Source organism: Heteronotia binoei, chromosome 13 (assembly GCF_032191835.1).
Source record: "Heteronotia binoei isolate CCM8104 ecotype False Entrance Well chromosome 13, APGP_CSIRO_Hbin_v1, whole genome shotgun sequence".
NCBI classification, from domain to species: Eukaryota; Metazoa; Chordata; class Lepidosauria; order Squamata; family Gekkonidae; genus Heteronotia; species Heteronotia binoei.
In genome coordinates, this window is record NC_083235.1 from 48,243,787 (window position 1) to 48,261,631 (window position 17,845).

The following is a 17,845-nucleotide window of genomic DNA, read 5'->3' on the forward strand; positions in this document are numbered from 1 at the left end:
TTAGGTATGGGATGCTGGAAATACTTCTCTTCCTTTTGAGGGCAAGCAACGATTTCAAGTTTGTAATTCTGAGACTGAACCAGTACTGTAATGAAGAGTTCAAGTCTGACTGTTACTATAGCTTCATGAAATATGTGGTTTGGTAGATGCTACAAAAGGATGTGAATGTGATCTACTCTTGAGCTGTAAGTTAGGTACAGGACTGATGTTGAGGGGGACTAACACCCAGCAGAGGGCTCACTACCAACGCGTTAGATCATTCTGATCTCAGGGGCAACTGGCTTCAACAGAGGAAACCAAGCACAAAAGAACCTTATCAGAAATCCTTCCTGTAGGAAATGGGAAATTTTCCCCTAGAGCAGCTGCAAAGGTAGTAGGGAGAAGAAGGAAGCAATAACGTGGTATAGGGTGTGGAAAGAGAGTTGTGACCACATTTGGTGGCAATGTGAACATGCCAAAAAATACTGGGCCCAAATCAATATTTGGACACAAAAAATACTAAGAATTAAGCTTCAACACACTCCCAAACTATATTTGTTGAATGTATGTAAAGAAAGTCTACCCAGAAATGAAAAAAAAAATTGTTACATGTAATAACTGTCGTGAGAATTCTCTATGCGAAATATTGGAAAGTCTCGAAAATACCAGACAGAAATGAATTTATACAGAAATTATTAGAGGCAGCAGAGATGGACACTCTAACCGTAAGATTAAGAGGAGGCAATCTGCAAGATTGCAGGAAGACTTGGGACTATTTGTATATATGGATAAAAAATATGGGATCTACTATGAGAAAAACACGTGTGTGTTTAGATAAAGCCCCATAAGCTCCTTGGGTGGAAGGGTGGGTGATTGGTTGGTGTTGGGTATGTATGTACGATTTATGTATATTTTGTTTGTTTCCTGGTTATTGTTTATGGATATATGAAAGTGTTAATAAAGGATTTGTTTGTTTAAAAAAAGAAAAGAAAGAAAGAGAGTTGTGGCAGAGGTCCCTAGACCCTCTGTGCCTGAGAGTTTACAAGACTGTTCCTGGCTGGGTAGCTCACCTCCAACAATCTAGAGAGTCACCTTGTGCTGATAATCTGAAACTCTGACAGTGAACCACTAGTTCCTAAATTAAAAAATATTTTGGGAATCCATTCCCCCCTTATTAAATAATAATGCTCTAGAGGCAAGAATAAGTCACCTATTTTCAACTTCTCCGACACAACTGTAGTTATGAATCAGATTTTTATAAGCAAGCCCAAATATTGATGTGCCAGTTGTCAGATATGGATAGGCTTGCCAATCCCCAGGTCCCAGTGGGGGTTCTTCTGCTTTCCCAGGCTGCTTCCCTCCCCCAGTCAGCTGGCCAGCAGGGGGAAGCCTTGCCCCCAGAGGGCCATGTGCCTTTCCACCTCTGGAGGCTTCTGTCTCCGATTGGAAAGGCTTCCTCTTCGGATAGTGTGTCTATGTTACTTTGAAGAAGTTGGCAGCAACTTGTGAGTAGAGAGGCCAATTCCTTGCTTCAGAGTCGCCAGAAATGGGGGGGGGAGGGAAACGTCTGCTGAGCACTTCATTATTCCCTATGTGGAGATCGATTCTCATAGGGTATAATGGGGAATTGATCTGGAGGTTTCGGGGGCTCTAGGGGAGCTGTTATTTGAGGTAGAGGCACCAAATTTTCAGTATAGTATCTAGTGCCTCTCCCCAAAGTACCCCCAAGTTTCAAAATGATTGGACCAGGGGGTTCAATTCTATGAGCCTCAAAAGAAGGTGCCCCTATCCTTCATTATTTCCTATGGAAGGAAGACATTTAAAAGGTGTGCTGTCCCTTTAAATGTGATGGTCAGAACTCCCTTGGAGTTCAATTATGCTTATCATGCCCTTGTTCCTGGCTCCGCCCCCAATGTCTCCTTACCACCCCCAAAGTCTCCTGGCTCCACCCCCAAAGTCCCCAGATATTTCTTGAATTGGACTTGGCAACCCTAGATATGGATTATTCATCCAAAGTTTTGAAGCAGGCCTTTTTATTTTTAAACAGCCAGAAATACTCCAAGATTATTGTTATTGACACCTAGACCTAAAAGGTTGGTGATTGCCCTTACATACAATAGTATGTATAAGCCATCTAGGCAAATAATAGAGAGATCCCAGTACCTCCTTTCTGACATACCAGGCTGTAGATCTCCTCTTATTTACCTACAAGAGACTTAAAGTCTTGACTGGTTAGTTAGAAGTGCGCCCACTACTGATACCTGATAGAAAACTGGGCTGTTCAATCAAAGTCTCCATGATTATTAGGTAAAGATTAGAACAGGAAGCTCTGTTCTAAAGCTCTATTTGAAGCTGAGTTACATACAGAGTTCCAAGCACAGATGTCCACTTATACCACAGAAAGCAAGCTGAGATTGTATGCCCTCAGGGAGCAATCTATATTTTTAAATTCTGTATGTGATATTGACTTATTTTTGTGCTATGCAAATTAATCACATTGTTAATAATAACAACACTAACAGAGATATTTTTCGAACAAAGTAGGAATCAATTTCACCTTTAAGACCAACATAGTTTTATTCAGAACGTAAGCTTTTGTGTGCATGCACACTTCTTCAGACGAGGAATGAGGTACAGTAAGCAGAGTACAGTAAGCATAGCTGGTGGGGTGTGGAATGCCAAGCTATGCTTACTGTACTCTGCTTACTGTACCTCAATCATCATCTGAAGAAGTGTACATGCACACGAAAGCTTACGTTCTGAATAAAACTACATTGGTCTTAAAGGTGAAATTGACTCCTACTTTGTTCTACTACTTCAGACCAACACGGCTGGCTGTTTTTATCTAGAGATATTTTTCTTTTATCGATACCTCATGAATCCTGATCTTGCTCATTTCTTTGCAAATCTGTCTTGCTAGTATTTAATTCATTCTCACAACTGTACAAACTACATGCTATGTGGGAGATCTATGATTGGATCTCTTGACTGAAACTGTAATTTTAAAAAGTACTAATGGGAGCTAATTTAGATCAAGACTGCAGTGCCAGGCCACAGAATATACAACATTTGTGCTCAATCCCTGATAAACACCCACCCCTCCCCCAGCTTCTATTAGCAGTTTTACTGGGACTAACAAAACGCAGTTTCTATCAGGAAAATGGTTAAGAAGAAATGGTTATACCTTCCCGGCCCCAGAACTGTACTTTGATCTAAATCAGGGGCATCAAACTGATTTGTTATGAGGACCAGATCTGACATAAATGGGACTTCGTGTGGCCAGGCCATGCGTATCATAAAATGTAATGTCAGATAGTGGAGATAAGTATTTTTTGCACCATAAGACTCACTTCCCCCCCAAAAAAAAGTGGAGGGAAAAGTGTGTGCGTCTTAAGGAGCGAATACTGCAAAAAATTCACACAAATGCCTCTAAATTCACACAAACGGCTCTAAAAACTAGGTGCGTCTTATGCTCAGGTGCGTCTTATGGAGCGAAAAATACGGTAAACTTTATAAAAGGTACAGAGAAACACAATTTTTATTTTTACTTAAAATACAAACTTGCCTAAAACTCTACCAATGTTTTGTTTAAAATGGAAAGGTGGGGAAATAGTGGGATTTGGCGATGCAATTTTAAAAATAAAACATCAAGAAAAAGCACAAGGATTAGAGCAAAAACTAAAAATAAAAACCAAAAATATAAAATGCTCTGGGTTTAGGAATACATGAAATGGCTATACATAAAATGAAATAGACTATCTGGGCACACGGACCTTAATGGAAAGTGTATTCTGCATTTTCTTTGCAGCTTGGCAAGGCCAGATTTGCTCCCTGCTTCAGCTGTCAAAGACAAGGAAGATGGAACTGGGAACTTCGGCAGTCTCAGAGCTTCAAAGAATGAGGACAGGAGGGGGGGAAAGAGCCCCGTGGGCCTGATTAAAATCCTTGGCGGTTTTGGCCAGCGGGCTGGACATTTGACACCCCGATCTAAATGATATCCACCCATGGCTGCTTTATAGCATTGAAATATTCACCAGAAGATCAACTGCTACATACAGTTTGACCCTTAAACATAGTCTCCACATGGGGTGGAGGGGTATGGAAATTTCAGTTCCTTATTCAGGCTGCTAATTCAGCTCTATGCTTAAAAAGAAACTGGGAAGTGAGAAATTTTGGTCTCTTCTGACACTGCTGACACTCAGCAGTTTGTTAAAAGAGTTGCCAAACATTTTACAATCTGTGCTATCCTTTTCACCCTCCATCATGTTCAGAGATATTTCTCTCTTCTAGTGATGTCTATTAAGAATCCAAAATTGGCACCATTAGGGTTGCCAAGTCCCTCCACCACTGGGGGGGGGGCTTGTTCCTCGCATGTGCAAAGCACGTGTGGTACGATGACATCACCTGGAAGTGATGTCATCACACTGGGGATGTCGCACTAAGGATGCTCTAGGGCTCACAATAAAGCATCCTAGAGCATCACACCAGAAATGCTCTAGGATTTGTGGTAAAACTCTATGGTACCACAGAGTTTTTAGCGTGAACCCTAGAGCATCCCTGGAGTTATGATGTCACTTCCAGGCAACGTCATCACGTCAGGGTCAGTGCGTGCTGATGGGGCTCTTTGGGGGCAGGAATCCCCCCGGCAGCCTGCTCCCTGCTGGTGGGTTGGGGCCCTCCAGGGTGGGGGATTCCCCACCCCCGGCAGGAGCTTGGCAGCCCTAGGCACCATACTCATAAAATATACTAGTGCAGCATGGAGAAGAAAAGTCATACACTGAGAACTACATACATCAATTCCCCCTTCCACAGCAATTTTAGACAACTATTGAAGGAGCTGCATATATGTCTGACTCTATACTAGTATCAGGGCTTGTATACTAGAACATTCGTTTATGCATATTTCACATTTAATTTTTTTTAAAGAGTCATGCTTACATTGTCATTGCTTCCCTTGTTGTCTTCATATTTTGTCTCTATGTGAATGGAGAATTTGGGTAAAAATGAACACTGTAAAGAAAAAAAAATACTGATCAGAACAAAGAAAATACAAGGTTCACAGCACATATACATTTTTTTTAATGGAAAGTTTGTCCAGAGTCGTCATCTTTCAGATGTAGTGATTATGAACCCAGATTCCTGTACAAGTCACAAAATGGTTGCATTCTAGGACAGGTGCATATACAGTTTCCCTCCCTGCTCTCCTTTCCTTTGGATATGCAGTATTAAGCCTTGAATCAAGTCTTCATTGCATGGGAGTAGGCCAGGTAGGCCGCCAGTTAGGGCAGCATCTGGCCACAGATGCGCCGCCTGTGGGTAGAAGGGGCTAGGATGGTTGCACGATCCCCCAGAAAGACGCACTCCAGCCCTGGCAGCCACTCCTGCACCTGTCATCCCTGTGGGCCATGGGGAAGCACGGGTGGCAGTAAAGCCGTTGCCATAGAAAAGTCAGCTGCACCCTTTGCCCCTACTACTAAAAATGTAAAGTCTCCTCTTAGTTTAGTTTATTACATTTATACCCCGTCCTCCCCACCGAGGCAGGCTCAGTGTGGCTTACAACATTGGTCATAATAACAATAAAAGACTAACACATTGGTACCTCATAATAATAAAATAAGTTAATTATTTTTTTAAGGTTTTGGAATTTCAGAACCATTTATCTCTGGATCTAAATTCTATCTATAAGAACATAAGAAAAGCCATGTTGGATCAGGCCAATGGCCCATCCAGTCCAACACTCTGTGTCACACAGTAGCCAAAAAAACCAGGTGCCATTAGGAGGTCCATCAGTGGGGCCAGGACACTAGAAGCTCTCCCACTGTTGCCCCACCAAGCACCAGGAATACAGAGCATCATTGCCCCAGACAGAGTTTCAACAATACGCTGTGGTTAATAACCACTGATGGACCTCTGCTCCAAATGTTTATCCAATCCCCTCTTGAAGCTGTTTATGCTTGTAGCTGCCACCACCTCCTGTGGCAGTGAATTCCATGTGTTAATCACTCTTTGGGTGAAGAAGTACTTCCTTTTATCTGTTCTGTTTGTCTGTCTAATTTTATCTCCCACAAGCATGTTATACAATGTGAAATATACAGACTGTTAAAACAGCAGTGTCCTTTTCAATATATATCAAAGTGCTTTGAGTTGGGGTTACAGTTAAATCCATTTATATTCAAATAACTATAATAATGTTAAAGTGCTTTATGCAGTATGTTTAGTTACGTTCAAATAACAGCAATAAACGTTAAGGTGCTCTGTGTTGGAGTTCCAGTTAAATTCAGGTAGCAACAACAGAAGTTAAAGCCAAGCAGCACAGGAGAGTTGTTTTCCCTTTGCTGTTCCAGCAATATCTTTCTTGATAATACGGAGGTGGGGGGTGGCACCGCAAGTAAGTGACCTTGCCTAGGGTGCCAAAAATCCTGGCACCAGCCCTAAGCCTGGGGAAATTAAAATGTGTTTCTCTTCCAGCTCTCAAGCTGGGATTCTAACTGGGCATGAAAATAAACTGTGTTCATAGCCAATTACACCTCTGTTTGTTGTGACTTCTGAATGCAGCCAATGTGCTTTGAAATTGTTGCGCTTTGTAACTGGCACTGTGCTCTGGAAGAACTAGGAAACCTCACATATCACTTGAAGTCAATCTGCATATAAAATTATGGCTCTCCTGTTGTCTTTTAAAACTGAATTTAAGCTGTGTGTGATTTAACCCTACTGTTCCTGCATCGTTTTTCTAATCAAGGGCTTTTCCGCATAGGTTTCTTTCATCAGCTCTGGCCGCATACTGCTTTGACTTGTCTCCTGATTTCTGCATACAGTTTTCTGCCTTTGGATTTACCTTCTTTTGTGTTTTTTGTTTTTGTTCTCCCCCCCGCCCCCTAGTTCTTTTGAGACTACTTTTACCCTGGTTTTCTGGAAGCCAATTTTAACTTGGCTTTTCCAGTTTTGGAACTTATTCTGAATATAAATTGAACAAAAAGAAAACCAAGATCATCTTATTAAATATAATCAGTGAAGAACAAGAAGAAATACAAAAACTAACTGGTTGCCTTTTACAAAAAAAAACCCAATAAAATATTTGGGCATCGATATAACAGGACAAAATAAAAAATTATACAAAGATAATTATCAAAAAGTTTGGATAAGTATTTCACCCTGATTTCTTGGAAACAATTTTAAGTTGGCTTTTCCCTGGTGCATAATGTTTCTTTTCCCCTGTCCACTCTGACTCACTTTCAGCCTACTTCCTCAATTATTGGACTGTCATCATCATCAAACCAGTACCTCTCCTCCTTTGAAAATAAGTAGTTTAGATTTTTATTTTTAGAGGCACTAAAATGTTGATATATAACGGTGTTGTAATGGTAGGTTAAGTAAGTTCTCTGAATTCCCAGCTTTCATTTTAAAAAAAACGATCTAGCCCCTTCCGTTGCAGAGGTATAAGGAAAAAGGCCTATCTCAGTGATGGAAGGAGAGACTTATTTTTAAAAAAGAATCAAACATGGGGATTCAGAGAACCTGCTTAAACTATTATTGCAGCAATACATTGCTATAGCAATATTTTATAACCTTTTCTAAAAAAAGGCAGCCACGATAATAATATATCAGTGTAAGTATGTACCAAAAATAAAAAGGGCTGCTGTGATATTACAGTTAATGATACCACCCTCCCTTGAAAATCCTCATTATATAAGGCATGTGCAGAAGAAAATAGACTCCACAACCGTGAAAATGCAAAGGGAGGAGAGAAGCATGGAAGATCCATGCCCAGACTGATTCCAGTTCTTACAGATCAACTGCCAAGAAAATCAGGAATAAATCGAGCCAAAACATGTGGTTGTTTGGCTTTTTTTTTTTTAAACCAACCAGCTGTCTGTATCTCTTTATTTTTTTAGAGGAACTAGAAGGGTTAACTGAAAAACAATGTAGACGAACCTCTCCTCTCCCTGTGTGGCCCATGAATGGTTGTAATTTGCTGGTAAAGACACCAACAAAATCTAGTCATAGATCTCTCAGATCTTTTTTGTTTCGTTTGTTTGACCAGCATAACTGCTGGGTTATTCATCACAAAGTACAATTTCTTTAAGTGAAAGCACATTCATATATGCAAGAATTAAAATCAGATGCAAGGCATATATGAATGAAATTAAGTTTGTAAGTATATTCCATTTTGAAACATCACTGTTTCCTGCCTCAGCTAGGGATGCCAGCCTCCAGGTGGGACCTGGTGATCCCCTGGAATTACAGCTCATCTCCAGACTACAGAGATCAGTATCTCTGGAGAAAATGGATCCTGTGGAGGGTGGACTCTGCGGCATTGTACCCCACAGAGTTCCATTCCCTAATTTCTAGGAATTTTCCAATTTAAATCTGGCAATCTTAACCCCGCCCCCTCCCCAACCAGGGAAGACCTAGCAAACCTACTTACCTCCCCTAATCATATGTTTAGGCACAAATCTGGCACTTTATCAACACAACTGATAAACATGGAAATCCAAAATTTTTCCATTTCAACATCTCTAGGTGATGCCAGGAGCTTTCCTAAAAAAACTGTAATGAGCATCATATCTTTTCAATGGATCTGAAAAATTTGTAACATTATGCAATACATTTGTGCAGGATGTCCAGAAAATTAGATACAGCATCTAAATGCTAACAATTTCATCCAGAGCAAGACTTTATCATTTCTGCCCCCTCCAGTTTGAACTTATTTTACTTTCATGGCTTCCTAAAACAGCATCAGTTATTTGTTTCAAAGAAGATCATGCTGAGATCTTCATGTAGAGCTGTATGAAATCTGCTGCTTTGTAGGAAGATCTCTGGATTGGGATACTTAGTCCATCAACATCACATTAAAAGAGGCCAAATTTGCACACGCCTCTTATTTTTCGTTCTCTCTCCTGTGGTTGGTATGCACATGGGGAAAATAGACAGGTGATTCTAAATGCATATGAAGCAGGTTTCTGGACTATTTAAAGGAAGACTGCTTTACAATTGTGCTCCAACCACACTGCAGTTTTCTTTTTTTAATAAAATTGTATTTATTCTTTTACAAAGCCAAAAATAGATAGTGACATATATAACTGCTATTATACATGACACAGTTTTAAGACACATATATAACTGCTATTATACATAAGACACATGGCTTTTCTCCTTTACCCCCAGAGACCTGATACAATTCTAAGACTTTGATGGTGGCAGCAGTAAGAGAATCTTATTTCTATTGGAGAATGTGGCAGAATTTGCCTACTTAATCAGCTTCTGCCCTCCTTGGGGTTCCCAACTCCCTGGAGGGGCTTTTTCTTTTACTCCTCAATGGCCATCACCATTACCTGATCAATACAGGGATTTCTCACTGAGGGGATCAGGACCTTCAGCTTCCCTTCCCAGCTCAAAGGCCTTGCCTCAGTTTCTCCTGCTAGCACAGTGCCTGGCTACCACAGGGACAATTTACTGCACCATGGGTGCGGTCACACGTCACATTAAAAGCGGGTGTGTAGCGCTCAAATTTGAACCACTGAATATTGATTCGATGCAGGGTCGTTCAGATGAGCATCCAAGAATGCGACTCATTCTCTTGTTGAGCATTCAGACATCCAATACTATCACGCTCTTTTCTTGGAGCATGCATGATCAGATGGTGATTTCAGGGAGGGGGGGTCCATTGAACATGCGCCCAACTGTTTGGAGGTGGGCAATCAAATGTTGCTTCAGAGGCAGGGGGGAAGGGGGAAAGTTTCTGGAATTAACATTGCCGATTCAAACCAAGGAACTGCCAGGAATTACTTTCCTAGAAATTGGCAGTGGCAATGATATCTGGAAATCCTCCACATTGAAAAAAAAAAAGATTTTTTTCCTGTTCTGAATAGTGGGATAACGTCCCCCCCCCGATCCTGTGTTGATTAGAGAAGCAGAAGCGTCACCTCAGATTCCCAGATGATCTGGCAACGCGCATGTCTGCTGGGGCTTTTTTAAAAAAAAAAGTTGGGAGGAGCGGTAAACATTCCAAGGGGCAGTATCGCGCGTGAGCTGCCCAAACAGGAAAAAGCCGATCTTGTGCCGCTTTTTTGAAAAAGGGCCGGACTTTCTGCGCTGTCAAATTAATGCGGCACTGATCCGCACTGATCCACAGCGGGATCTGCCTGTCCCGCATTGGTCTTGTCAGCCACCAGCGAGCCTGCAGCAAACATGGACTACTGCACCCTTCTTAAATCTTTGTTAGCGAAGTCAAGCCGAGAGAGAGAGAGAGATCCGCAGCAAGTTGGAATGACCCTGGATGACGCTCGATTGTCAGATGTGGATGCCTAGACGAACATATTTAATCCATCAGCGAGACGGAGCTGTGTCTCCACTAATGGTACATGTGACCGCACCCCATGTGCCCTTTTAGAATGGCATGTCCAAAACTGTTGGGGGTTTATGTGGTACAAAGAACCACTACCAGCACCCAAAGTTATAAAGTATTTATAAAAAGAAAACATTTAAAAGCATACTTTTTAGCAATAGTTTTTAATAACACATCAACATAACACAACAATTATAGAGTTAAAATTACTATAGAATTAAAATTACCATTGTTATCTTATACAGATCTTAATTATTACATCAGTGAAATAAATTTAAAATATTTATGTTTACTAAAAGAATATGAAGAACCTACATTATTTTAAAGTTTTTCCAGAACTGCCCATCGGGCCAGGAGGACATCGGCCAGGCCACAGCTGGGGCTCAGCAAGTGGGCCACCACTGAATGGTGTGGACGGCCGGGTCTCCATTGGTCGGGCCTGTTGCCCCTCTTGTTTGAAGATGTGCACGTGTTGCTGCCACATGTTGTGGTGATACATCTGGGTGGTAATGATTTAGGCCTGCTCAAGGGAAAAGCCCTTGTGTTACAGGCCAAAGATGACTTTAGAGTCATCAAGAGGCGTTGGCCGCAGGCTTTGATCGTATGGTCGGCCATGATCCCACACCGGGTATAGCGTGCAGCTTGGGACCCATGGGCGATTGAGAAAGCTCTCCGCAAAGCCAATTTAAAACTTAAAAGAGCCCTGGAGGGGGATTTGGGCCACTTTCTTCCTCACCCTGGGATCCAGGCTGATCGCATGAATTTATACAGGAGCGATGGCATACATCTGTCGGACAAGGGTAATTATACCTTTTTAGAGGATTTGAAACTTGGGCTTCAGGAAGTATTAGGCATTTAGTGGGCGCAGCTGCCTAAGCAGAGGTTTGGCTTCACAGTGGCTGGGTTTTTGCCTAAACTTTCATTATGCAGCTCGGTGAGCACCTGTAGCACCCCAGTTTTGGGGCACGGGGTCTCACTAAATCACTGCTGGACCGTGCGGGACGGTTGAGTGATTAAGTGGACTGACTTGGGTTTGCATGGATTGATTCACCCATTAGCCATGCAATTGGGGGTTGGAACTCCAAGGCATAACCTTCGCTAGGCCGCTTGGGTACGAGCTGTGTATTTTGGTCAGACCTAGGGGCAGAGTGGCTTGCCTGTCATGCAGTAGGGGAGGGGTATTTCGTCCCCTGGCCCTGCTGTGCTGCCTGTTATACTACAGCCCTTGTATTAATGTAATAAATAAAGTGGCCCTTTAGTGCCCAAACTCTTGTGACCGACTCTTCCTTCCATTTGGGGGGGCAATGCTGGGGCCGATTTTTTTTAAGATTCTCAGTGTAAACATACACGAACATCTTACAATCCTCTCCCAGTAGAGGGGGTGAATCTGTCATTTTTCATTACCCCTTCCCCAGCTTAAGTCACATATCCTGCAAGACCATGGTTTACTTTAGCTATGGTTACTTTGTGAAATCAAGATTCAGCTCACAGATAACTGTTCAGGGCCAGGTTTGCCTATCTACACCCTGTTTTGCATATGGCAGGCAAAGAAGAGCTTCAACAATCTATGATGAGAGGGTCAGGCAGTGATCACAGTGAGAGAAGGGTGCTTACAAGGGTTTCATTTCTGAATTGCAGTGAGAGGACAGGCATTACAGAAAAAAGAGAACAAGCATAATTATACGATGCCTTCATGAATATGCACCAGATGGAGGGAGAAGAGAAAGCAGCATATGAAAAATTCACTACAGATGCTCCCTTAAAAAAAATTAAAGGGCTATTTTTAGTGTGAAGATTGATTAGTGTTGCCATAGTGATAAGAAGCACCGCCAAGACAAAAACAAAGAACCCCACCCCCACCCCGTCAAGTCATCTTTTTCCAGTTAGCCCACAATGACAACTATAATAGTTATCTTTCCACAGTGACTGCATCTGAGGTGGATAAAAGGAATTGCAGCATTATGAGAAAGAAATATTGGACATTAAGCCAGATAGTAGCACTTCTCCACTCCTTCATCTGAACTGAACCTGTGGTTCACCACCAAGAAAAGCATTGTTTCAGCTCTTTTCAGTGTCCAATGGGAACCCTCTAGAGCAAATCCAAACAGATGCTGAAGGCATTCTTTGTTGCCCTGTCCCTTAGAAACATTAATTCTGAAATCACCAGAAATTATTCAGAGTCTGTGAAAATAAACCCAGTTCTTTTTTGAAGTAGGAAAGCCACAATTATAAAATGTAGTATAGCAAGATTTAATACAAAAGAATTTTGTTTCCACTTTACAATCTTTTGAGATTTGTGTGTATATAATTGCTTGATTGTAAATGAGAAGGCTCCACTCTGCTGAAATAATGCTATTTCACTGAATTTTAAAAAACTGTGGCTGTAATTCTAACTGCTTCGTAATGGTGTGCTGGGGCTTGATCCTGTACTACTGGAGTCAGTAAAAGTTTTGGAGTTATTGACCCTATGCTAACAAAAAAGCCAAAAAGAATTTTTTTAGCCTACAAACAGTAAACTAGCCAAAAACTAGCTAACTCCAAACTTTTAAACTTTCCCCTTTTATTGCTGTCATTCATGCTGGGTGAAATCCAGTCACTGTACACGAAATATATTGCTGCAAAATGCTAACCAATTGCAAATGGTTAATAAACAAGATTGGGGAGCCCTGTGGCACAGAATGGTAAACTGCAGTACTGCAGTTCAAGCTTTGCTCATGATCTGAGTTCGATCCCAGCAGAAGCTGGGCTCAGGTAGCTGACTCAAGGTTGACTCAGCCATCCATCCTTCCAAGGTTGGTAAAATGAGTACCCAGTTTGCTGGGGTTAAAGTGTAGATGACTGGGGAAGGCAATGGCAAACCACCCCATAAAAAGTCTCCCCAAAAAGTCATGATGTTACGTCACCTAAATGGGTCAGTAACTACTGGGTGCTTGCACAGGGGACTACCTTTACCTTTTTTTTAATGAACAAGATTACACATGGGTAGACTGTAGTGCTTAATACACCACTCATTTCTAAAACAATAGTAGTAGGTGTAGCAATCTGACAAAGATCAAAAGCAGATCTGATCTTCAGAATGCAAGTTCTTTGGGCTAATCCTGTGAGGCAGGATAAACTGAGGCAGAGTAATTAGCCAAGTGTCATCTAGAAAGCTTCATGAAAAAATGGGTATCTGAGCCCAGATCTTAATCTGACATTCTAACCACTATGAGAAAAGAATGAAGGACCACACCAACTGGAGCAAGAGATGGGTAAAAAAAACGAGAGAGAGAAAAAAACGAGAGATAAAATATTAACAAACATTTTATCACTATTTATCTTCATTATTAGTTAAAAACATACAAAACCATGATTTTTAAAAGTTTTAAAAGACAGTACCTCTGAGCATGTACTTTATTACCAAGAGCCACCAGAACACTACTAGGAATTTAGAATAATGTTACATCAATTATTACAGGCATGTACAGACAAGAGAATTCCCGAGATGTTAATTCCAAATATTATTTCATAGAATAAACCCCTTTTAAAACAAAAATCTATACTGACCTGTAGAATACAAACTCAGCTGTGTTTCTACTAAACCAACTTTGGGGAAAAATGTACTAATTATACATTTGTCTAAGTTAGTCAGCTAGGAAATGTATAGAACCCCCTGAAGTAGCTAGTGTGAAATGCATATGGAGATTGATATTTGGATTAAAGAATTTCTTCCCACTGCACAATCATTTTTTCCAGGGATTTTTTTGTAGAAAAAGCCCAGCAGGAACTCATTTACATACTAGGCCACACTCCTACGCCAAGGCAACCGGAACTGCGTTCCTGTGTGTTCCTGCTTTTTAAAAAAGCCCTGATTTTTTTCTTCATCTCTTATTCTAACCACTACACCATATTAGCCCTATTTGTGTGTGTGTTTGTGTAAAATGCCATCAAAGCCAGCAAGGGGCTTTCAAGCCGGGTGAGATGGGATGGTTTGCCATTGCCTTCCTCTGCAGAGTCTTCCTTTATGGTCTAACTTCCAAGTACCAATCCTGCTTAGAAGAAGAAGAGATTGGATTTATACCCTGCTCTTCACTTGGAGTCTTAGAGTAGGGTTAGAGTAGGGTTGCCAATCCCCAGTTGGGGTGGGGGATCCCCTGATTTAGAGGCCTGCCCCTGCTTCGGGGGGGGGGGGGTTTGAATGTCCACTGGGCATTCCATCACTCTATGGAGACTGGATCCATAGAGTATAATGGAGAATCGATATGTAGATATCTGGGGCTCAGGGGGGCTAGTTTTTGAGGCAGATGCACCAAATTTTCAGCATAGCATCTAGAGCCTCTCCTCAACCCCCCCCCCACTTTCCAAAAGATTGGACCAGGGATAAAATTCTATGCGCTCCAAAAGAAGGTCCCCCTATGCATTATTTCCAATGTCATTTAAAAGGAGCACAGTCCCTTTAAATGTGATGCCCATTTAAAGTTCAGTCATACTTGTCACAACCTTGCTCCTGGCTCCACCCCCAAAGTTCCCAGATATTTCCTGAGTTGGACCGCGCAGCCCTATCTCAGATCGGCTTAAAATCTTCTTCCCTTCCTCTTAGCTTTTGAGGTCTGACAAGATTGAGCTATACTATGCCACCTTCCCTCCCTCCCTAGTCTCTAGGACAGTTTAATTTTAAAACACTGCTTTTTCTTTTACACAGCCACCTGCAAGGGGAGGGGGAACTCAGTTGAATGCAAGTACTATGGGTTGTTTCCGATTCCTGAGATATTATGATCTGAAAGTTCAGTTTTGATCAGGGCTTTTTTTGTAGAAAAAGCCTAACAGAAACTCAATGCCTATTAGGCCACACCCCCTGGTATCACCATTTTTTCACACGGGTTTTTTGTAGAAAAAGCCCAGCAGTAACTCATTTGCATATTAGGTCACACCCTCTGGTGCCATGCCAGCCAGAACTGCGTTCCTGTGCATTCCTGCTCAAAAAGCCCCTGTTTTGATTATTTAGGCAATTATAGTAAAACATCCCTGAATGAAGATGTAAAACTTCCTATGGTTACTGTAATGCTCAATAAACAAATTCTGCAAACAGTTGGCAAAAAAAAAAAAATTTTAAGGTGAAGTCCCAGGTTCAATTTGCTTTTTATCTATAAACCCTTACTTCAGAACACATCTCATTTTACTGAAAAGGTTGAAAAATTCTTCTGTCCAAAAGCCTTCAGAATTGGGATCTAATGCAACCCTGGCTTTTCCTCATCTTGCAGAGCAGCTTCCCTCCAAGTTAAGTGACTCTTCAGTTAGACTTTAGGGCAGGGAAGGAAAAAGGAAAGTTCCCCTGTGCAAGCACCAGTCGTTTTCGACTCTGAGGTGATGTTACTTTCACAACGTTTTCATGGCAGACTTTTTGCGGAGTGGTTTGCTGTTGCCTTAAATTGGAAAAACCCACCTTAGGCTGGAAGAAGGCTCAAAACTTTGCTTGGTGGGTGGTAGGGCCATTCAATGGCAAGAAAATATTTTTTAAAAGTTCAGCATACATACTGTTTAATTTCAAGATATATAGGAAATAAAACAGCAAGAGTATCCAACTATTGTGAACTAACACTGAAGAATTAATGGATGGATTGCTGCATTTATTCTTTGATGCATTAAAAACAGAAGCTTGGGATGGGAACAGTAGGAAGTGAGAAGTATAAAATAAGACATACCAGAGAATGGTTCCAATTAGGTGGGATGCAATAAATGAACAGGAAAAAAAATCTGTGGGGATTTCTAAAGAGACCTTGCATGTTGCTTATTAACAACAAGGACCCGTGCCCATCCTGGCTGATATGTGCTTGCTGGATGGGACTGTGAGTGAAGGAATCTTTCCCACGCCCTTTAAGAAGGCAGTGGTTCACCCTCTCCTTAAAAAAAGGTTTTGGACCTGGCCACATTGGCAAACTATCGGCCAGTGTCGAACTTGCTCTTTTTGGGTAAAGTTATTGAGAGGGCAGTGGCAGTACAGCTGCAGGGGTTCTTGGATGATGCTTCCATATTGGACCCATTTCAGGCTGGCTTTCAGCTGGGTCACGGGACAGAGACGGTACTGGTCGCCCTCATGGATGATTGCATGTGCGAGCTCACAAATGGCGTATCGGCACGCGGGCAGGATACCCAGGGATGAGAGCATGCCGTGCGTGTGGCCGCTCACACACCAAGGGCCACCGGTGGGACACCGCATGCTCCTATGTATGCTGATGCCTGTGGGGCACTTCAATCAATTATTAAATCAGTATTGTTGGAACCACTCTCGGAATCTCTTCAAAAATTTATGCACTTGTTGGAAAAGGCATGGGAAAGACGAAGAAATGGCAGGCAGAGCTGAAGTCCTGGGGGGAAAGACACAAAAAAAGGACAATGGGTAAAACATTAGGAGGGGACCTGCGAACCCCTGTGCAATGCTGGGTGCGCCTTGGCAGGCAGGGCGCCACGGCAGGCATTCTGTGAGGTGTGAGTGGCCACAGACACAACTCCCAGCTGAAGCCGCCCCTCGGCAAACAGCAGTCGACAGGGACGAGAGCTGCCAGTCACACCTCCCCATGTGCTCCCTGGGTTGAGCAGGCGCACTTTCAAGTCCACAGGTTTATCTTGTTTGCATATCCAGAAGCCCCTGCGGCGACCCTCACTGCCCCCTGCTTGTGACCCCCACATGACCCCACTGAGCCCACTCCAAAGGGGGCTGGGAGGAGTCAATCATGCCGACACTCTCAGCCAGGACCAACCCCGCCCCCGGCATGTAGCAGCTGTAAGCTGCCTAAAAACACAGTGGAGGCGGCTTGGCTTAGTGAGATACTCCCCCGCCTCATTATGCTGGGCCTGTGGGTTCAAGACTGCCCTATGGCAGGACTGCTTACACGCCCAGTTTCCCTCTTTATTGAGCCTTCCATCCAGCCACCATTATTTTTGGTTGGCCAAGTCTATTCCCTGGGCCGCCCCCCCTTTCCTGTGGGCACCCACCCCGATCTCAGCCCCCCTGTCAGCAGCATCACAGACCCAGGCAGCGTGGACACATAGTGCAGCTCCGGACAAGTGTCTGCTTTGCCGCCCATCAGCCCCCGCCTGCCCCTGCTATCGTCCACTGCATCTCCCACACAACTGCACTAAGTGGGTGCCTCGAGAGTCCCCCCGGCCACAGAGCCATGCCCTTGGGATGACCATGAGCAGAGTGCGCCAGGGATACAGGGGGATGGGGCGAGGTGGGAAAAGTAAAAGACATGGGAGATGAGATGGTCACGCTTGGCTAAATTTATTGATCTGCAAGCAGGGAGAGCAAGTTTGAGCGTGGAGTTTCCTAGTTCCCACAGGCCGAGATGTCGTTGACGAAGGATGCACCAACAGCTGCGGGGCTGATGGGACCAACCAGCTGTGCTCCGGCAGCCGCTGAGGCTGCAGTGCAGCGCACACACTTGAAAGACAGAGAGACGGGGGGGAGCCTTGCTGACTGCAGGCATAAGACTCCCCACCTGCAGTTAGCAGGGCGAGTGTCCCGGCTGCCTCCAGTGGGGC

The 17,845-nt window shown here is 42.9% G+C and overlaps 1 protein-coding gene across 1 annotated transcript in view; it reads right to left on the minus strand.

The window, feature by feature from the left end:
• Nucleotides 1-17,845, minus strand: part of PITPNC1 (phosphatidylinositol transfer protein cytoplasmic 1) — a 242,669-nt gene that overhangs the window by 88,770 nt on the left and 136,054 nt on the right. Inside the window, exon 5 of the mRNA XM_060251998.1 lies at nt 4,918-4,989. Coding sequence (XP_060107981.1) covers nt 4,918-4,989 — 72 coding nt within the window. The remainder of the gene's footprint in view (nt 1-4,917; nt 4,990-17,845) is intronic.